We start from the raw sequence: 23,715 nt of genomic DNA, 5'->3' as shown, positions 1-23,715 counted from the left end.
GTCTTGTTACAATGACAATTCTAATCGAAAATATTCTTCACGAGAATAGCATAGGATAATATGTATACTCATAGTCGAAGATTTTTACTGAAATCCCTCGTGTTATTTTTGGTTACCGTTGGGATAACCATTTTAGGAGTGCAGTTATTAAGAATGTGGAGATTTCGAAAGATTATATATATGACTGAGAAGCAAGTAGGTAAGTAAGTGCGTTAGAGTTACAAAAATAATCATATTGTGTAAAAGTTCTAAACAGGGCGCTCCAGAAGTATGTGTATGGTAGATCATTTGTTGGCCCATTTTACATCAAGTTGTGTAAAGCAGGGGTCTCCAACACGCGGCCCGCCAGGCATTTTTTTGCGGCCCGCGTCATGGTCGGGATTTTCCCACAAAAACCTAAATAGTACAATGTCAAAACTATTAGTAAGTTTTATCGTGTCTATTATCATCAAGATACTGTAAAAAGTGAAGCAAACATTTCCCTTGTTATTCCACTTTACCACGTTCATGTTTTATTCTATTGTTACAATTCAATTATAAATACAATGATTTCGAACTAAACGAGTTTCGGTCAGTTCATTGTCTCTGAAGAAAGGTTTGCAGAGCTAATTGCATATTCACGTTGCATACCTGCGATGTTTGGCAGTTCTTAAATTTGCGAGCAGTTTTTTTTTCAAATATGAAAGTTAGCAAGACAAAACATGCTGTTTTATTAAGACTAGCAAACTAACGCAAAACATCAAATCCAAATATCCAGCACAAGTAAATGAATATGTTTCATGTTTTGTTGGCGGTAAGATTCAAGTATAATTTCATCACGATACACTCAGATACCCATTTTTGTATCTAAGTTCTTGGTTTGCGGCCCGCGTGGTCAATAACTTTCAAAAATTGGCCCGCGACATGTTTTGAGTTGGAGACCCCTGCACTGTAAAAGAACTGAAATCTATGAGCAGTTGGCTAACACAGACAGCCCCCGTCCTCGTAATAAAACTGAAGAAGGAAAATCAGAATAAAATTATGCCCTAACCCTAACTTAGTACACATACTACGGGAGTACCCTAAACTGAGGTTTTACAGTGATGAAACTCAAATGTTGATCAATCGGTCTATTAAACAGGTGACGATAGCTAAAGCCCGACTGATTGCCCCGTTTCCTCGCCATCACAAAATGGTTCGCGTAATCTTCCGTTAACATGGAGTATCCGTGTGCTCGTGCTTGGAACGATTAACTGTTACCCATTATTTCCATACTCGATCTGTACTAACTTTATCGTCTCTACGGCGTGGATAGAGGAATCTTTTCTCATCTCTGATTGTTTTTAAATTAGATGTTACTTAGGTCTACTTGAATGGTGGAAATATTATATATACAGTTGTTTTTATATGATCGAATTAGGAGATTAAATATCGTTAAATATTAATTTTGCATATCATTCTCGATGCCAGGGGTAATAAATCACTTCGCTACGTTTTTATTTTCAGACGCAAAATCGGGTATGACAGAAAGAGACAGACTCGTGTTAGAATTCTACAAAAGAAATAAAAACAATGAGGTGATTTATTGTGCTGTGAGGAAATATCAAATAATCACTTACTATAATCTCTAAATAACTTACTGTTTTGTGCTATACATCTTGTTCAGAAAATGAAACGTCTTCCTGACATCATCGGAATAGGCGCTGAAAAATGCGGAACCGGGTGGTTGCAGTTTGCGTTACAACACCATCCAATGATAAAGGTTGGCTTGAACGAAGTTCATTTTTTCAATAATGGGGATTATTTCAAAGGAATGGAATTTTATCGGTACGTTGTATCCAGAAATAGTTTGCCAAAATAAGAAAGGTACTCCCGAAATATGTGAACCAAGATGGCGGAACGTAGTATATGTACCAGATTAACGTTAGGCCATAATTTCAGGTACAAATACTACGGGAGTCACTTGGCTAGTCCCCGAACTCGTAATAGAACTAAAATAAGAAAAATTGGAATACAATTATGACCTAACCCTAACCATGTACACAATACATATTACGTTCCGGTGTCCGCCATCTTGGTTCACATACTTCGGGTGTACTATACGAAATATATAATTTTCAGTTTTGGAATTTCAAAAATATTTCACAATATAATAAATAGAAATAAGATAACAGAAAACTGCACAACTTTATGAAAATGATTCCGTTCTTATTGTATTAATGGCTAAAAAGTGAGACAATGAGATGTGGAGAATTCCGCATATCAAATGTTTTTTTGCAGAAATAAAGATTATGGTGTTATTGCTTTGATTCAAATATAGAGTTAATTGGATTAAATTCAAAAACACATTACAGCACTATTTCACTGAAGTTTAAAATTAAAATATTTAAGTACGAGACACATGAAACGTAGAATTGACATGAAAAATAGTAACTTTTAACATTTATTTCCCTAAAAATGCCTCATATTGTTTGTGACGTATCCCCCAATGGGGATGCTAAACTTATGATCTGTTTCAGTAATAATGAATAGTGAATCAATTGCTATTTTTTATGTTACAGAAGTAAATTGCCTAATACTACAAAAAATGAATTATGCATGGAAAAGACTCCAGGTTATTTTAATTTTGGAACACCAGAGACGCCAGCAAGAATAATATCTCAGTTGCCAAATGTTAAATTGTGGCTCGTGTTATGCAATCCTACACTGCGAACGTTTTCAGATTTTGTTCATGAGGTAATTAGGTTACAATTAATGACTAAATAGCTTCATTCAATTATCATATTCTATTACAACCCCATCAACTCGGTGGTGAAGGGCACATCGTGCTAAGCGTTAGAAATACGCTTAGGAATAAAAAATAAAAATAAAAACGTTAGGAATACGCTCGCCACCGCATCTCTTACCCTTCGTGGGATCGAAGGTCCGAATCCCATGCGGGGATGTTCATGTACGAGAGGATTGCTGGACTCCTCGCCGCCGTAGGGTGGTTCACGTAACCGCTGGTCGATTACGGCTTCCTCCACCATCAAGTCCATGCTTCCGAAAACAAATAACTAACTAATCCCATACCCGACCTGGACTGGTAACCGGACGAGAGGCCGGGGTTCGCCATATGAAAAATTCGTCTCATCGACTTTCCTCTCCCCCGGGATAAATATGTAAATCCTATCCTATCCTGAGGCGTTCGCCAGTTTGCTACAAATATAAACCGCTCGATAATACAGTAAAACTGCGTGCTATCGAGTAGTACCCCCAACGGTTAAAATTACTACGTACGTTTATATATTATCAAGACATGATTTAATTGTAATGATTTCACAATCATATTATTCATATTGTGCATATATATTTTTTCAAAATCAATTTGAACATTGGCTCTGATTTAAAGTTGTATACTATATATATTTAGTCCTATAGTTGTTTATCAATCAGCATGGACTTGTTATAAAGCCAAATGTTCCGAATAGTTTTGTTTGTCGAGTTTAGCAAAGTTGTCCAGTTGCATACTTTTATATTATTGACTTAGACGGGAGCATTCATTAATTTCGTTTTTTCTACAGACGGCGCTGGGAAGTATAAAATTTCGGGGGAGCTTTGATAATTATGTCAATAAGTTTGTTCGTGAAGCAAGAATAAAATTCTCAAAAACTGATGAGGACAACTTTGAAACAATTTCAGATGCTTGGCATAAGCGTATGGGAGATTCTCATATTCTGACCAGAGGAATTTACTACCATTCGCTGAAAAGGTAATTTTAGGTGATTAGCATTAATTGCAATGCAAGTTTTTCGAAAGTAATGTTGCAACAAATTGAACCATAGCCTAGTATTTAGCGTGTTGACCCAGTGGCGTATCTACATAAAATTGCGCCCATGGCAAAATTTGAAAATGCGCCCCCTTGATAGTTAGTTCACAATTTATAATGACTCTCATGGAAATGAGTTAATTGTACGTTATTATTTGAGTAAAACTACGAGTTTCAGTTATTACTAATTCGAATTTGTTTTTATTGAAACATTTAACGATTAAAACTTTTCGCCTTTTTTGCGCCCCTATCCAAACGGCGCCCATGGCACGAGCCATGGCTCCCACACCCTAGATACGTCACTGTGTTGACCTGACCCGTTTCAGTGTAGCAGCATAAAAATACTGACTAGAACCCTAGTTCTCCCACAATCCAATACTTCTCAATATGTAACGAATTAAATAGGCAATTCCAGAAATATTCTAGTCTATTTTAATATTTTCATGCTTGTACTGGATATGTGCCGTAGCCAAGCTATTGAATACGATCCGAAAAAATATTTACATATAATATTTCTCCAATTTTACATATCTTTTTATTGAACATAGTAGACGTTGTTTTTGTCGAATTATATTTCCATATTTTCTTTATGCCAGGTGGTTGAAGTATTTTTCATTGGATCAATTGTTTGTAGTGAGTGGAGAAGAACTTCAATATAATTCTGGAGCCGTGGTAGAGAAGGTATGTGCGCTACATCTGATTTTAATAACTCAAAATCTTATTTCAGAATAATAACAACTATTACGCTTCACAGTACACGGCGTTTGGAGGTTTAAATGTTTTGATTTCCGGTGACGAGACCGGGCTTTCTTTAAAGTCCGCTCTATGAAGCCTCTGATACAGATTCGTAATATGTCAGTATATTATAATCTTCAATTCAAAACAACGAAATAACACTAAAATCAAATGAGCGAATCGGATGAACGATAAAATAACTTGACTTTAAAATTAGATTGAAGCTTCCGGGACAGACAGAACCTTGCGTCTGACACGTGTGTCTTGCTGCAGCTACAAGTAGAGCGCCAAACAATTTGAACCCCCAAAACCGAAGGCGGTAGGCGTTACGAAGCGGCCGAGTTGGCGTTAAGTGTCGCTACATATGCGCATATACTATTGCTGGCCTTTTATAGGAAGCGGAATCTTGAAGGCGGAATCCCCTTTTTGAAATAAATTTCAAAATGACTATACCGCATTTTTTCATTTTTTAATCATTCCGTTTCATTCTGCTTTATTTATTTCCAGCTTCAAGATTTTCTAGGAATTCCAAGGATGATTCTGCCTGACGATTTCGTGAAAAATCCAGATACTGGTTTATATTGCATCAGACCTACCAGTGTGGCTGACTCAAAAGTCAAGTACGCTCCGATGAATTGTTATACTGCGACAGCGCATGGGAGGGCGAAAGGAAGAACTCGATCAAATTCTACCTCATTCGTACCGAATCCGAACTCACTAAAAATTTTGGACACATTCTTCAAGCCTTACAATGATATGTTATTTGAATTTATTGGAAGAAAATTGTGGTAGATCAATATGTATTTGGCACAGTTCGATTGCATTATAACTTCGATAACAGATGACCCGACAAACAAAGTTGATATGTACATCTTTGAATGGTGTATATGCATATTGAACTGGCTGTATATGTTTGTATACATATCCCATTGACGGTTGGGTGTGCATATTTTATATATATTCATTTATGCAAATGTGTTGGCTGTATAATCATATCAGGTTCAACCCTACTCGCAAACATTGAGAGAGAGAGAGAATGAATAATACTCAGTTGTTTTTAATATTTCCTACAACAATCAATCAATTTTTACACACTGGCCACATCAACCTTTTTATTCAATATTGCTTTTAATAAACATATCTGCAAAAAGAAGCCGATTGCGTCATCCATTGATACATTCCAATATGTCAGGGCAAATATGTTATCAAATACTTGTTTTGCGGCATTGCTAGGAATTAATATATGAAAATGGGAGTAACATGATTACGTTTGCTCCATTTGATTCTCACGCCTGCTTCACTTCTGCTGCGAAAAGCTTATTGCTTGAACTATTGGTGTATTGTGGGGAATGGCTATGTAAGCCCTTTTATTGACTTACACGTTTGTATCTTGTTCTCGTTCTAATTCCGACTTTCTCTGTACTCGTTTCATTCAGACTAATTCGTGATATAACTGAGAATTATTTGTTTGATACTATTGGAAATCGAGCGTAATAATTTCCAGCAATAAAATCGCAAATTGAATTTATGCAGTTACAGGCAAGCTTTAAAGATAAATAATGAGTTTAGCCAATTTTTAAGGCTGTAATCTTTACCTGATAATATTTGGTAAATTTTATAAGGCCAGAATATCTTTGGAAAATTTGACAAGAATGTAAATGTGTTGCCAAATGATTGCCATCAAGCCAGTTTGACAGTCGTTCGAATCTAAATCGAGAGTTTCAAGTATTTGTAGTTTTTTAAAACTCGTCAGATGTAGGATTAAGGGCAGGAAGAAACCATTACTGGTGTGTTGCCATTTATTTATAGAAAAAAAATCTCACGTAAGCAATGGAAACCAAATGCAACTGTGCACTTATGACAATAGTGATTGGTTTTGGTAAGTTCCTATTTAAAGTTGTGCATTGACTACACAAATGTCTGTCGGGAAAACAAGCATATATATATTTTGTTACTCAGCTTTAAAATTGGTCAATGGACAAGAAGATTCTGACCGATTATTATCTGCTTTCCGTGTGCAAGATGACAGCGTCTTCAGAAAGGAGATAGATCTTGGAATTTCTGACAATGAGTGAGCGCAATTAGTATCAATATTTTCGATATTCAATATCAATATGTTACATGACTGAAGTTTTGGATTAATAACTGACAAATTTACGTATGTGATATTGTATTAAATATGCTAGTTATATATATATGTTATCGTTTATTTCTGCGTTATTCAATTCGGATAAATATATATATATATATACTATAGTGTTACTGCAAAGGATCAGTAAAGGCAATAAAATAATGTTGGCAAGCATTTATCTCTTCGCTGTGCTTTTTCTCTGGATGCTAGTTCACTTCATTTTTGTAAATTACTGCAGCTTTGCGCAATTACATTGGGTAAATGTTTTAACATTTTGACTCATGGTCACGTGTCTAACCTATACATCGTTAATTGAATTCATTACAATAACTCGCATATAGAATAATCTAAAATTGGATCATGAACTAAATTATTTTGGATGCAAGAAAATTGATGAATATATTTTTATTTTATAGATGATATAGACCAATCTTTGTACTTCTACTCTGAACTCGGTGCACCAAGAAAAATATTCACCTGTTGTCGCCCGTCAGTAAATTTTAAATTCTCACACCTTAACTGGTTATAAAAACAGGAAAACAATGTTGCACAATGTTATCGGGTCGTTCTATCGAATTCACTCCCTGGGATTTTCTATTTCATGAAAGGCCTTTAAAAACACGTATGAAAAAACGGTTGTCAGTGGTACTATATCTTTTTTCTCAGTGGATATCGTACTCACGGGGATTCTGAAACCAGAGCAGAGCTTATGACGTGTCAGAAAGCAGCTGAATTTTGGAACGAAACTGAATTATCATCAATATGTGATGGTCGAAGTTCGTTTATGAAGCGATATTCATCCATAGATGGGTCTTGTAATAATTTACAGAACCTTTTCTGGGGAAAAAATCAAAGACCTTTCAATAGAAATCTGGAACCCGATTACTGCGACAGTGAGTCAATTTTTGACGTTTTCTGGAAAATGTATGTTGGTGAATAAATGACGTATGAATTGAATAAATAAATTGGCTCCAAACAAAAACAAAAATCATACACAAAGCTGGCATTTTAAAGCTTAAAGACATGCAATGTATATAACAACATTCAATACAACACCACCGATAACGATGCTTGATCTGTAAGCGCCGGGGATATCTTGTTTGATTTGCGGTCTTATTCAGTTTATTCAAATTCAGCACGAAATTACTCATGTATTTTGTTTTACATTTAGTTCTTGTTCAGATAAACAAATGCCGAGATGTAGCGCGACAGGTTTTCCTCTTCCTAACGCCAGACGCGTGAGTACTAGTATGCAACTTGAAGACGTGGATCCTTCAAAACATCATTCTGCTATGTTGATGCAGTGGGGACAATATATTTCACATGATTTTTCATTCACGCCTATGGCTACAGGTGGGATGTATTCCAAAGTTCATCGCCAAGACAAATAATAATACAGCAGGACATAAGATTAATGAACGGAATTAAGTAACAAAACGTAAAATAATTCAGGAAGATAGATTTTCTAAATAGCAATCATTACAATTCACAGACCAACAAGGCCAGAAACTTGAATGCAATTGCGGAATGTCTTTGCTTCAATCTTGTTACAATATTCGGGTTTCAGTTGCTGATATAGAACTTGGAAGAACCACAGGATGTATACCTTTATCTCGATCTGCTGGAACTGTGCCAAATGGCTGCACAAAAAATGTTTATAGGGAACAGGTGGGGGACTTTAGAAAGGCATGAGTTTAGGATCTTTGAAATCAATGTTTTTGTTATAACGAAAACACAAATTTCGAAAGCATCTATGATATATAATCTACTATACACAGGTCAATCAGATAACATCTTACATCGACGCGAGCACTGTGTATGGATCCACACAGACACTACTGGAAACATTGTCAAACGAACACCAAAGCACTATGGAAGGTATTAGATACAGAATATATTATGAACTATTATATATTATTATGAATATATTAGAGAATAGAATATATTGAACAATAACACATTTTTACAATAAACATCGAAGGCTTTAGAATTTAATTATAATACTCAACAAGTAATATTCTATCAATAGTCACGCAATTTTGGAAATGATTTTAGAAAGCATTCAGCAAAGCCATCATAGTTGCTCGATATAATACATCATGAACCAAAAATTGGATTTTCTTTTCCATATCTCGAAGTAGAGAAAATTTCTATCTATGTCCTGTTTATTACATATGGGTCTAGCTTATTGTCTCTACATTTTCATGTATTTGACCCACTCCTGCTAATAAAGTACTAACTTCAGTTATATTTTTTAGTATCTAATTCACCAATGAAATATTTACTTCCTGAATACGACAAGGTGTCAACAACGTTCAGCAATAAATTCAAATGTCCCGGACCTGAATCACACGGAAAATGTTTTGCTGCAGGAGATTTCAGGTAAAAAACATCTGTGAAACTTCAAAGTTCACCCTAAGTTATTAGGTTGAATGTAAGAATTTGAAGCTTGTTCCTTTAAACCAAGGTGGTACAAGGTTGTCGGCCTCTCGGGCAACATCATAATTTTTGTATTGTTCGCGGGCCACAATAGTGCCAAGAATAGGTAAACAATATATACAAAAACAAACTCTTCTATTGTCCAAACCCATTTGTCATTTATCGAGCTAAAATATATGCAAACACCACAAAAAAAACTCACTGAAACGTGCAAAAATTTGGCTATGTCTACATTTATTGTAAGATTTCAAAATTTTCATCTATTGGAGAAAGTGCCATACGGAGAAAATACCGTTTTAGCCGACCGAAAATATAGAAACCAGTTAACAATTTGGACCAGCCACGCAAATTACTAAACTCCGCCAGTTGCCTCAGCTAGTCATAACACTAGTCAACTCAGTGATGTGATAATAACATAGGTGTTGTAACAATATGTCAAAAATTTTTTCTGGTTTTATGAAGAAACAACACCAAATGCGATTTTTTGTTTGTCCTTGCGCAAATGCGACACGGGCCACAAAAATGAAGCGGCGGAACAAATTTATCGAAACATTTCTACATTCTATTCTTTATGTCTGTATACCATTTAATATCAATTCAATGAATACCAAATTTTTTTTATACAATGTAGGGTGAATGAAACACCTACTTTGACTTTGATTCATCTTTTGTGGGTTCGAGAACACAATAGGATTGCTGAGAGTTTGAGGGAAATAAATCCAAGGTGGAGTAAACGAAGAATTTTCTGGGAGACAAGACAAATCATCATTGCTCAGCATCAGCATATAACATATTCAGAGTATATGAAAGAAATTTTAGGTAGCTTATAGTTAAATGAAAATGCATGCAGTTTAAAATTGAAACCTTACATCAATGTTTTTGTATAATGTAGGAGCATTTAAAAATATGCTAAATATTTTATTTTAGAACTTAAATTTCAAACACCTATTCACACATACAAAGATTATTGAAGCGTATATTATGTTTGAGCATTCTATCCTCGTCTTGTGGAATACTCTATCTATGACAAATCCTCGTTAGATTTACATTTCATACCAGATGGTCGTTTTAATGTTAAGCTGAGGTATACATTTTAGGTGACGAAATGGCCCTGTCTATTTATGATGGAGAATCTCTTTCACAATACAATCCCGAAGTAGACCCTACAATTTCAAACGCATTTGCAACTGCAGCTTTTCGGTTTGGACACAGTCAAGTTACGGACAGTTTTGTTCAGCCACAGGAGGCCTCTTCCAGCACAGATGAAATGAGTGACGACAGTTTGGATGTTGCATTTTTCAACCCTTCAAGCTTATACAATAATAGTATAGGTGAGTGACAACATCTAATCCTGTGCGTATATATCCATGGAGGCACATAATTTAACCTTGATGTTACTTATTTAATTTAGAATTACTCCCCTCGCCCCCGTTCTAATTTCTGAACCCCTTAACTTGAGAACTAATCTGAGGTAACATATTATATAGAGTATCTATACATCAATTGCGTAGCACAATTTGCGAAAGTGCTTGATGCGATTGAACCATTGTTAAATGGGTATCGATGATCAACGTACTGCTCTTGTTACATTCACAATGAATGTTACAACAAAAATATCCAAATGATCAAAAAATGATTTTTGCTTGCTAAATGAGAATGCAAAACACACAGTCTAGACTGGACGAGACTTCCAATACCAGGAAGCAGAACATTTCTATAATATATTATACTTGCACGTTTTCAATTACTATACTATTCACGTTACTATATTAGTGACTTCTCCAACAAGATTGATTGCCTTCTTTATGCACTCATTTCGAAAGTTCTCAAACTACAGGTCCAAATGGGCTATCTACTTGTCTGCTGTCAACTCCGGGAAACGAGATAGACGGCGAATTCACCAATGCACTCAGAAACAGGATGTTTGCGAACGGAAGTGGCCCAGGACTTGACTTGCTTGCACTTAACATTCAAAGAGGTAATACGCATTAAATTTTTATCTTAAAATGCCCATAGATAAATAAAAACCTTGTTGGGCTAAATATCCATGACTAATTGTATTATTTATGAAACTTGTACTGTAATCAAAAAAATTGTCGGATGACGCACAAATTTATGATTATCAAAGTTTTATTTATCTGAGGTCGGGACCACGGAATACCTGGATATAATAAATGGCGCCAATGGTGTGGATTTTCAAATATTTCAATGATGGTAGATTTGAACGTTGTGTTCAGTGAAAAACAATCCAATATGCTTCGAACTTTATACAGGTGCAGGAAGTTTATTATTGCATGTTAATATATATAGTGAATAACCAAAAGGCGATATTTTTAAACTGAACAACTTCACCATAATAAATAAAACATTATTTTGACACTGAAAATTTTAGTTGTTAGAACCTTGTGATTAACCTAGTTTTATATATATTCGCTATTTGTTTATATTATACTCCAGAATCGTTGCTTAAAACATAAAAAGTAGATTAGGTATGCACTGTAAACTATTGTAGTTTTTTTTTGGTATATATCTGTTTTTTTAAGTGACACTATAAAAAAATCATGCAGAGTTTCGAAATACAATATATAGATTGGGATCTAGAATTGAAAGTGAATGATTGTTGCACTATATAGAACAGGGGTTCCCAAACTTTATTGGACGCGGGCCAAATTTGAAATCGGGAGGCCGGAAGAGTTTACCGCCCGAAAGTTCGCGGCGGTTTAGCTGGGGTTCAGTGGATTCACTTTCATTTGACATTTTTTGCAATCTGTTTGTTTGACTCATAATGGCGCTTAATGTCGTATTCCTTCAGAACTGGAATATTTCATTGGCAAGACAAATCGCTGAAGTTTGATTCTTTGCAATACAGAAATATGAGAGCTACCATTTATCCCGGAAACGTCTATTTGCAAAGTCTAGTTTTGTTTGTTTTTTTGACATCTGTAAGCTTTCTTATACGGCTGATAACTTAATTACTGCTCTTTGTAATCCTACCGTGTTTCCCTGAAAATGAGACCAATCCCGTAAATAAGACCTAGCCTGAATTTTAAGAATTATTTTAATATAAGCCTCACCGTAAAATAAGACGTATAGTACCTAGTCGATAGCAGGAAATCTCCCCTACACGTTGTAAATGATTAATCTAACAAGTGTGAAAGAGGAAAACGTGCCATTTAAGTAAATGGATATTGGTTTTCATATTTTTTATATTTGAAAATCTTTGTAATTTTTTTTTGACTCATGAAAATAAAAGACACGCCCCGAAAATAAGCCCTAGTTATATTTTTCGAAAGAAAATTGAAATAATCTGTTCTATTTTTGGGGAAACACAGTAATACCGGTACGTATTATTGAGATATCGGCATAATTGAAATGGTACGCGATAAACACGTGCTTAAACTGTGGTAATGACATAACAACATCGTTTTACTCAAGTTCGGCGGGCCATTTTAAATTGTTACGCGGGCCGGAATTGGCCCGCGGGCCGCGGTTTGGGAACCCCTGATATAGAACGAGGAGGGGTTGAAATTAAAGTAAGTTCTGAGCAACCTGTTTTGAATGAGCAAATCAGAACAGTGTATTTCTGTTGACTTTCAAATAATCCAAGTTCTCTGTTTGCATTTATTCGAATTATCTTTTGCAGTAACATGATTATTTTTACTCCATCTGATCCACAATTACCCACAGGTCAGTGGAAGATATCGATCTTTATGTCGGTGGTTTATTGGAGAAAGCTGTTCAAGGCAGTACTGTAGGACCAACCTTTGCCTGTATATTGAAAAACCAATTCGTCAAATTAAAGCAAGGAGATAGATTCTGGTTTGACAACCAACCTCCTAATGCTGTTTTCAATCAAGGTATTTATATAACTTTGATATACGATGCAAGAAAGAACTTGTTATTGATTTAGGTTTCAGATAATTCTTAAAATACGACAATCCAACTTTCAAAAAAAAGAGGACATCCATCAGCCTCTATTTACAAACTTTGGATGGTTTTCAGTATTTTCCTTTCTCGCGGTCTTATGTTTCTCCGTGCATTTCCTTTTAATCCCAGGATGAATATGTAAATTCTATCCTATCAGTTTCTTTGCTATTTACTTCTTGCTAGCTGAACTTGAAACATTAAGAGGAAGCAAGTGCAAAAATTTTACAAATTTTTTTTTTGTGTATAAAATTGATGTTATCGATACTTGCATTCGCCTAGTGTAACCTCCAGAGAAAATTCACTTGTGTTTATAAAAAATTTATTCGAAATTCAATTTTTAAATAAATCCGAGAGCATGAATTTCTGCATTGTGTCCATTCGGGCGGGTCACAATTTTTGGTGTGAGAATGATCAGAATTCAAGAAATTCTAAAGTATTACTTGATTATTACTAACTTTCAGAACAAGTACGTGAGCTTCGAAAGACTACGTTGGCAAAAGTAATTTGTAACAACATGCCACAATTAACAAACATTCAACCATCAGCTATGAGGCTTCCGAACGTATTGACCAATACACCAGTACCATGCAAACTTCTTCCAAATGTAGACTTGAACATGTGGAGAGATTTTTCAAATACCGGAGGTAAACAAATTCACAATTCTCATCTTAAGAGCCTATTGGGTGCAATATCAGAATAGACTGTCGACTTTTGTGAATTTAGACGTAAACTATGTTATGGACAATTTTTTCATTTGACCAGATAACAATACGCAATAGATTGTCCCATAACCCCGTTTATTCACGTGGGTTCAAGCTAGAATTACGTTTTAATGTACTTGTCATGAACTATCTTCAGATCGACAACTTATTATACAAAAACCTGACGTTCATCGTAAAACTATGTCGAGTATACTCGGTTGGGGTGGACTTTTTCTTCTGAATTATCAACCAACGATAACGTTATATGCAGATTCTGGTTACACAAAACCATTGAAACCAGGTAAGTAATGAGTAGTTGGTAGTAAAGTTCCATAGCTATAGTTGTGCGCGGGTAGGACTGTGTGCGTGGCAAAATGTTTTGCTCGTTTCAAGCATTACAAACATGTAAATGCCGATGATCCTAATCAATGGAATGCTAATAACTTAAATTCATCTTGGATTTCAAACAAACTTTTAGGTTTATAGTAAAACTTTCCGAGTTGAATTTCCTAATATATTGTCGTCATTTAAATCATCCAAACTACAATTAAAGAAAACAATGAATAAAAACGAATAAAATACCAAGAAAAAATGAAATATGAAATTAGATGGCTGGTTCTGGTTTCTTCAAATACGTAAAATGATATCTTGTTAACAACGCTTTTTAGTATTTCACCCCTAGATGGCACTATCCTCCCACCTTTACAATGGCTGCATTGGGACTTTCAAAGCAATTAAGCAATAGTGCATTTTCTCCTGTGTATTCGTTTTTAATACATGCATAATGATGGTAATTACGGTGGCACAGATGGTGAATGAACAGTCAATCATATAGATTGAATGCTGACGTCATAATCCACGCGCAGTCCACGGAATGACGTCTTTATTCGATTCCTTAATCAATTATATTTTAGATCGTACGTTGCTCAATTTTAACTAGCTTGATCACATCACCACTTAAGCAAATAGTGCAATACCTTCTCCGCAAGTATAAAGATCTGTATTCCGATAAATATTTATTTCCACTAATGTTGGGTGAAAAAAAACGTCAAAATTCTAAATTTCTTATGGATGGAAAAGATCACAACGTGCTCGAATCTCTTATTATTATTTTCATGCTTCGATTCCCTCAAATTTGTTTGCTCATATTTAGTCAGTGGTATACGGTTAGGCAATTATCCTTTTGTGTTTTGAAAAATGTCTATTTTTACGATTTACTACTTACTACTGATGGTTATGTAGATTGTAGACCATTTGCCACTTCCGACATATTTGTCAAAACAAACTCATATCTAACATATAATTCACCATTCTCCCAGTATTCAGCTGTCAATAGCATATGGTATGTCTTGTCTATATTTATTATCCACGGAATAAATAATATTTGGATACCCATTTCGTTTTGTTTCTTCAGGCGCCCACAAACGTATAGGAGAAATGGTCTTTGTCGAGGTGGGGTACGATGAAAGACGCGAAAACTATTTAAAAGAAACCGTGCCTGCCCTCGCGGGAATCGAAGTGACTGACTGCACGGCATATTCTGAAAGTAACTCCAAATATCGCCAGCAGAGCGTACAGTTGATTCTAAATGGGTAACTTTCAATCTATTGAAAATATCAGATGCCAAGTATGATAAAACTACGACCAATTCTGGCCTCAATGGGACTTGACTGTGCAACAATTGGCTATTTGATACTGAAAGACAGATGACGAAAATGGCTTTATATACGTAGTTCGTTTCCATTTAGAAGATATATGCTAACAATCCGGCGATGTCGTGTTCATTTGGAAATAAGCGCACTGATATCGACGCAAACCTAATATTTTAACTTATGCGTGATTTCAACTCTTAACCTGAAAACAAAATTCGCTCGCTAGTCGAGTATTACTTCTCCCCCAGCCACACTCAGTTGTTTACGAATTCACGTGATTGCGTTTCCATGGGGCCTGCTTTGTTTGAATGGCATTATAAATATGGCATTATTCGTTCTAGGCTAAGTATATAGACTTAACACTTTCAACATTAGATTATCTAAAGTTTACCACAATATATCTGTTTATGCCACTTATTCATTAAAAAAAATATCACTAAATCGCATGATATGCTGTTTCTGGATACGAACTCAATTGACGTGTTTCTTGAATTACCTTAAAAATTCAAAACACTCAAAATAATATATCATACCGGAAAAAAGTGTAGTCTTTATGCGTATTATTTCCTGATTTCGAACTGTAGTTACAAATTCACGAAACTGAAATTAATTGAAATATTAATAGTATTGTTCAGGGTCATTATTTATTACAAAATACCGTTGTAGGATTTTTAAGTATATTTGACCAGAACATGACTCTTCAACTTATAAAAATAATATATTTCTCCTTAACTACAACTCCTACCATAGGTAAATCATAGCATATTTGTTTCTTAGTTGTCCGAATCAAAATATTGGACTACCGATAACAACTATGAAATCATTTTCCAACTTCCGCTTCCGTTTCCGTTACCAAAACTTCTCACTCAGAGGAAGGAAAGTGGATATCTCGTGCACAATTGGTCTCTGCTTCAAGAGAAATGGAAAGTGTTCGAGCAAGGTAAATGAAATTTTCATGCAAAGAAATTCTGTACTTCCTTCCCCCTTGTATTTACTCATCTGAGAACTCTTGAGGTCAACGGATAAATGAATTACAGCTGCCTTAATATTTTCAAATAAACAAACCACCCATGTAGGTCTCTGTCGGATTAAGGTATAAGCAGGTATAATTTACACTAGATTTATTGTGGTAATGCAACTGTCAACACCGTGTATGTCAGTATTAAGGAGGCTAAAGCTGGCTGCAATGTGCAAGTAACAGTAAACCAAATGCATACATTGCTTTTACTTCTCATCTTATATTGCTGTAAATTGAATACCTCTTTCACAAAAATTTCTGCCCAGTCAAAACAGTTACAATGTTTAAGTATTGCCGAAGTATTACTTTGCGAATTAATCGCGAAAAAATTATTTTCCAAATGATTTTTACATTTCGAAAATTTCAGGGTATCACCCAAGGATGCCTTTTGCTCCATTATTGTACCTGTTATCTATTGTACAGTTATCTAGCAAGAAACTACTCGCACCGAGTACTATTACACGCATTGCTCATAACGTTTTATGCGTATTATATGAAAGCAATTTTGGTTATGAGATTGAAAATGTTTAGATGGCTTTTTGAAGTAATAGCATACAATTACTACACCATGAATGTATATTTTGCCCACATTTTACCAACTGATTCAATGAGTTGGGTGTAACGTGGTTTTTTATCGGATAAGTGACCAGGACTCGACCATTATTATAATACTATGTTGGTTTATTTATTTCTTAGAAAATATCGTTGGATTTGTAAAGCCCATAGAATAAAAAATAGCGATTTTATCAAACTAATTTGCTTTTAAATCCTGCAGTAATAGTAACTTAGGAACTCGATATTAACTGACATAACATACAGATAATGTCGAGATAATGCTTTTTCTACGTCAGTTAACTGCGCTTGATATCATCATTGGCTAGACATGAGCGAGGAATAGACTAGATAAATTTCCGATCCACTATGCATGGCGAAGACTAAACTGAAGTATGATTTGTCAAATTTTGAAAAATCAGGTGCGAACACGAATTTGTAGTGAGGTTCGTACTTGAATCGTGTATAATTCAACTAAGATTTAAACATGATTATGATTGTGCTTTAGTTGTATTTCAAATTCATATCGTGAACTTTTTAAGTCCCGTTTTAAAACATAAGCCTGATTGACATATTTGCTGTTTGTTTATTTTTCTAGTCTACTTAACATTGATCAATACAAGTCAATTCACTTCATTAACGATCCTTCGTTTTAGGCAAACGCATTACTATAACGTGACTGATAAATCTCTCTGAATTCTATAATCCAAGGGCTCGCTCTGATGGTCTCGAATTGTCATTCTTAAGTGCAAACGATTCGGCATGTATATTTCAAAAAAACAAACAAAATGTTTGTGGTCTCATTATTTTTGGGGTCACATTTCAGGGAGTACCTAAGATGACACAAATGTTTTGTCTGATCTTGATAATTTCTTGGCCGAATTTTAGTGCTAATTTTCTTGCATGTTAATTTCCGGTTATAATCGACGGAATTTGGTAGGAAAACATTGCGCAAGAAATTAGGGGATATAATACATCATTACGAGGGAGAAATGCCCGTTTACGAATATAATGACCCATGTAACTCGGAAATTTATTTTCAAATCAAACGCTGTTAAAAATGTGTAAAATTAACAAGCTTATCCTGCGTGGTAACCTATACCATATAAAATTGAATCTTCACAGTACGAATACTGTAAATTTTGTCATATTATGTACATGATACTTCACAGGCATAAGATTTGAAATCCAAACAAAAGGTTTTTCTTACTTTCGCTCATTGTCGAATTTGAACTTTAAATGAATTGGTATTGATAAAAATCAAATTCATTTCCAGTTCAATGCAACTTCTGGATCATTTTCCTGTCTTTTTTAATAGTGTTTACTGACCGTTCGATCAAGCCTAAATGTCCGCAAAGTCGGTTGAGATGGCGTCATCGGGGTGCTTATTGTAGCGTAAATACATAATGTATCTCTTTGAAGTTGAAATGATTCATTGTTTCATTTTCTCAATTATTTGTGCATCAAATATGATGTATAGCACGATATATTACGTCCGTGATTTATATGCAGACCGCAAAAAAAAACATTACTCGATCATTTCTCCATTTCAAATGCAAATATAGGGATCTTTGTTTTGATATATATTTTGTTAAATTAAAAACAATGTATCTTGCCAAAACCGAAAAAATGTCATCGGCACCGGGTAATCGATCACCCTTTGCATGTCTCTGGATCAACAAGGGAGCAAAATATGAAACTAAATCAAAAGGAAGGTGTGTGTTTAAGGTTTTACTCGTGTCGTGTGATTGAAATACGAAGATGAATTATGAAAATCCCGGTAGTCCTGTTTATTACAAATAACATCGCCTCGCCAACTTATTTATTTATATTTATTGAGGGTGTAATGAATTGGTTCAGTTGCCAAACAAACTCCTTGAAAATTGTACACTTCGAATGCTGCAAGATTCGTTTACAACAGTCGTCTATAACTTGATACTATGTCGTTGCACATGATGCGTCATTTGATATGTCTTTCTTGCGCCGCGTTATCTGTACTATGATAGGAATCAGTTTTTTTTTCTCGTGCATGCTGTCGCTTTGATATGCTACTGACCTTGTACTAACCTCCCAGTTATTTTCAATAAGATCTTTCAATCACGAATAACGCATGTCACAAAAAAAATATTATTTTTTTGCTTCACACTGATAATTTGGTAATTTGACAGACATTTTATTACAGATTGTATGGTTGATTAGAGCGTGTTCCTAATTACTATTCTTTTATCTCTTCTTTTGTGTTAGTGGATTTATAATATGCACCCACTGCATGGATCTGTAAAAACAATGAAATGGGCCAATGGGCGGTTAAAACGCACTTTCGTAAATTTTATTTCACCTGATCAAAGTCTTACTTCCCTCAGATAAGCAATTTAAAACACAGATTGTAAATAATAATTCCACTCATATTTGATTATCAGATGTTTTAAAAAGAGAAAAAAAGAGAAAATTTTTTTATTTTATTTTGAACAATATTTTAGACCAGAATAGTTTGGTTTTACGGGATTGAAATCGTTGACTGTTTTTCAACTTACCATAAAAAATCGATAATGATCTGAACTTAAATCCTCAGAAGCTTTGAGCTATTTACTGATGCTATCGTTGACGACATCGACATATTTGCTATATTCAGTGTATACCGAACTGACGAAATCTAACATGGAAAGCAGCGTAAACATGCTTTTCCCAAGAATAGTTACTTCTCCATCTGATGGCGGAAAAGAAAACAATATAACAAACAGCAACAAAAGAGTGAATCACCACGTTTCGATGCAAACTTGCTTTTAATAATACAGTATAAACAATGATAGGAAGTGGACGATCATGCGCTTTAATTGATTTACTCACATATGCCTTATAAAGATACCGGTAGTTCTAAATTTCCAGAGGAAAAGATTTCTCAATTTATGATTATTGGGCCTTCAAGAAAATGAAATAATACTTGAAATGCTTCGGCAAATTAGCATAAAAATCTTAAACCAGAGGCCATTTACCTGTAATCTTAACATGGCTAGACCAGAAATTCCACTAGTCGACTGAATAAGAAGAACTAAGGAAAGTGAAAAACGTAACAATTTATGTATTATCGTAGCATTTTAGTGTTGTTAAATCATACTTTTATCCGTTGCCTTCACAAAAATAAATAATCAATACGAAACTGAGTTGAAATATTGCACGCGGGGTCGTATCATTTTGTATAACTAATGTTTTTACTGTTTGATCAGCTTCTTAGCTGACAGGATAGAGAAAAACAAAATATATTACGCAACATAACTACAAAATCGAATTACGGTCTATAGGCACGGATTGCTGTAAATGATTCATTTTGTTTATTATAAACGACACTAATTTATAACGTTATATCGGCGATTACAACCTTTACAGCACTGTAGATCATTTTAATCTAACTGCATCTTCTTCATATAGTATTCTTATATACGCCACATCGTTGAAATATTGTTATTGTGTTAGGATAATTGTAGTCTATATTGAATAATTGTGGTCCAACGGTTAAATATAGCGCAGTTTCATACTTGCATAAATAATTTTGCGAGCCAGAATAAACTCAATTTATTGAAAGTGTGATGATTCTGCCAGATAAGTGTAATTGCGTGCTCCCTATCTTAAAATAAAATTGTCCACAGTGACAGAAATATTCCGATTTCATACTACATCGGAGATGTGAATTATAAAACACTTAAGAATGCACATTTGCTTTTTTATATTGACTTCACGACATCCTTCATACACATTAAATTACTTGAATCAATTTCACAAATATTCACATTAAATCATCGTTTGATTTCACACATTTCGAACCAAAACACCTGACAATCCTAAATGACCCCGCACGAGAAGACAAAATCGACAATAAGTCTGGAGTGTGTGCGTCAGATTGGTGTCAAAAGTTGCTTCTGAACTGCAGGTTGTTTGAAATTGCAATCAATTTATGACTGATTGAGCTTGATTGGGGTGTATCTTATCCTATACTCAATATTCCGTCCCTGTAATTGCGGTACATTTTCGTCCGCCTGTGATCGAACAATCGTTCAAAACGAAGTCACCAGACGACGAACCGTTGATCTGGCGTCCAATGAATTTGATTCATTTTGTATAGCAAACAAATTGTTGAATTGCTCGAGGATGCGGGACAATTTCGCAATGATTCACCATCATTTGAATGAATTTGATCTTATCTCCATCTGGTAAAGAAGAAGCAATTTGAAGTACTTCGCGGTTTGAATGACACCAGTCAACAATCGTCTGGAAGCACGCAAAACTATTCTAATCAGAAAATTGGGTATCAGGTTCATGATACAATGAAGTATGGGACGACGATGGGCAAAGGGCAATTACTTATGTTTTAAAGCTTCTCCATGTCTGTAGGATTTTCTCCATATAAATATTTATGAAACTATATCTGTGATTTATTATAATTCTATAGTTGGCGGCTGAGTATTTCACACTATTGGTAATATTATGACCGCAACAACTTTTTTCTTATTAATACTCAATACAACGATTTAACTTCGAATTGCTGAAAAATACAATTTTATATTGGAAAAAAATAATATTAGCAGCGTGTCCATTTTTGTGGAAATTTCAAACATGGTTCATTTTTTATACCTTTTTAAAATGTAATCATGCTCGCCACTAAAGTATAGTAATTTAAACTTCAACTCAGAAGTTTGATATCTATATTTTCACCTTCCACGAACGACTCATAGTCTTTTTATTTTGAATATGCATGTTTCCAATTTGATGGCCTAGCAAGCGTTAGGTTTGCAAATATTACTCGTAATCCCACAATGTTCAGGTCAACTTGACAAACGACCCATGAAATTTATCTCAAAAAATCTTTCACGCGCTAGACAATTGTTTATCACTTTGAACACGTTCAGCCAAGCAAGATCAGACATGAAACAATACAATGGTATGTGTTTATGCTCAATCGAACATGATATTATATCAAATTTAAGCTTATAAATGTTAAATACAAGATCTTATCACAGCACTCGCGTAAAACCATGTCATGGGTTCGAATACACATCTGATAAATATAAGAGCTTAAAGTGCAGTCTCTTGTCCCCTTTTGACACCATGATATAGTGTTACTAAATCCATGAGATTTGTAACTAAAACTCAAGATTTGACGCTGAAATGAACTTAACTTAGTTCTGACTAACTTCTCTTAATTTATCTTCCTCATCGGGCCAGAGGATTTCATTCACTATTCTCAACACTGCTCGCCTATGCAGTTGGACAAAAGATAGAGTTTTACCAATTTAGGTTTGGCCTAGTATAACTGACAGTCGGGCGATTTCATAAATAAATGATATTCCCTCACGTTGATATTAATAATAATGTAATACTCGATTATATATACATATTTTATTTTTCATTATCGCAGGTTTGTTGAAGATGTGACAAGAGAGTATGCGATGACGTGTAAAGATAAGACATCGTCAAAGATGGATCAACATATTTCACAATAAACATTTTATGCCGTATTATGACATTGGATGGTCATGGCATTGCTTTGAGAAATTTACTGATATCAGCTGGAATTTTACTAGGGTCTACCAAGACTATTTAAAAATTTATCATATGGCCACATAATAATATTTTTAAACTGGTTAACTAAATTTCATTTACACCATGTATACCATTGCACATAAATAAAGTTATTAAGCGGTCTCAGTCGTTCTTTTCTAAAGTTGGTTCCTTATGGTATTTTTTCTGGCTTTAAATGCGAACTATACCAACTCATAATATGGAATTAGTATTTGTTGCATATGCTTGTATCTAAAGCTATTAAGACACAAACAAAATTTCAATTTAATTGATGCAATTTCAATTGAGTTAACGTTGAGTTTAAATATTTTGAGAGGAATTAGTTTGCCTTTACGCCACGAGTTTCTAATTCCCTATTTGGTGCTTAAGAAATTGGTATTTTTATGTCAAACGTGCGCTGTGTGCTGTAAACCCTGTGAAAATATTCAAAAAATGTACCGAAATAGTAGAACCTTTAATTGAAATGCCAAAATCGTTTCTCCACTATTACAAACTATCACTATTGCGCAATAAAACAATTAATTCTACCATGTTCAAGCCAGGGATAAATTAAACTTTAAATGTATATTTATCCAAGTCTTATGCTTAATTCCAGCATTACTTCACTTAAATGTATATCTCACACATGACTTGGTGTATATGACCAGAAAGACAAATTGTTTTTTACATTGTAATGGGATTATATTGCCACTTAACGTAAGTGTTAGTTGTTTCGGCGAAGTGCTATTTATTGCTGATTGCAAATTGTTGTTTTCGTTAAAAGCAATTCACGTTTTTTCACTTACGAATTGGATTCTTTTCAACATTTTGACATTTCAGGAAGCGGTTTTGTCAATTTTCTCTGCAAATTGCGAAATGCAGAGAACACTACAAATATTGCAGACGTTTGCAATTACGACTATAAAAGGCCCTAAAGGTTTAGGAACAATGAGAAACAACAAATCCGAACTTTCACAGCTAGAAACCAGTTCGAGATATGCGAATCTTTTTGGTATATTTTTAATGCGATGCTTATTCACGCCTTTTGCTACGAACCATGTCACATAATACATGCGGCGTCAGATATCCTACGATGTGTAAGGAGTTGCTGTTATTTGAATAACGGCATTGCCCACCAAGATTTATTACACCCTGAGTGAAGTCGGTAGCAGGGACTGAGATGTGTAATCTCCGACGCCAAGATAGTTATAAGTCTAAAC

General features: G+C 34.7%; 2 protein-coding genes across 3 annotated transcripts; both read left to right on the top strand.

Moving 5' to 3' along the window:
- The first annotated feature begins 59 nt into the window (after window positions 1-59).
- On the top strand, window positions 60-5,675 carry LOC120346753 (heparan sulfate glucosamine 3-O-sulfotransferase 4-like). 2 transcript variants are annotated; one of them, XM_039416567.2, is made up of 7 exons: window positions 60-199; window positions 1,486-1,556; window positions 1,646-1,806; window positions 2,541-2,715; window positions 3,543-3,730; window positions 4,384-4,468; window positions 5,030-5,675. In XM_039416567.2, the coding sequence occupies exons 1-7, from the start codon at window positions 61-63 to the stop codon at window positions 5,312-5,314; spliced, it is 1,104 nt and encodes a 367-aa protein (XP_039272501.2). In that variant the 5' UTR covers window position 60; the 3' UTR covers window positions 5,315-5,675. The 2 variants fall into 2 exon arrangements, with proteins under 2 accessions (XP_039272501.2, XP_039272504.2); XM_039416570.2 differs by lacking the exon at window positions 1,486-1,556 and having other exon boundaries at window positions 61-199.
- A 591-nt stretch (window positions 5,676-6,266) lies between these two features.
- On the top strand, window positions 6,267-22,638 carry LOC120346751 (salivary peroxidase/catechol oxidase-like). The gene is made up of 17 exons (XM_039416565.2): window positions 6,267-6,401; window positions 6,482-6,593; window positions 7,320-7,546; window positions 7,836-8,006; window positions 8,146-8,321; window positions 8,432-8,531; window positions 8,912-9,035; window positions 9,724-9,911; window positions 10,190-10,423; window positions 10,930-11,070; window positions 11,236-11,365; window positions 12,780-12,949; window positions 13,481-13,663; window positions 13,878-14,021; window positions 15,135-15,312; window positions 16,150-16,312; window positions 22,353-22,638. The coding sequence occupies exons 1-17, from the start codon at window positions 6,353-6,355 to the stop codon at window positions 22,359-22,361; spliced, it is 2,499 nt and encodes an 832-aa protein (XP_039272499.2). The 5' UTR covers window positions 6,267-6,352; the 3' UTR covers window positions 22,362-22,638.
- The last annotated feature ends 1,077 nt before the right edge of the window (window positions 22,639-23,715 follow it).

The sequence above is a fragment of the Styela clava genome, chromosome 8 (genome assembly GCF_964204865.1).
Source record: "Styela clava chromosome 8, kaStyClav1.hap1.2, whole genome shotgun sequence".
Classification (NCBI taxonomy): Eukaryota; Metazoa; Chordata; class Ascidiacea; order Stolidobranchia; family Styelidae; genus Styela; species Styela clava.
This window is presented reverse-complemented; position numbering and strand designations above follow the sequence as displayed.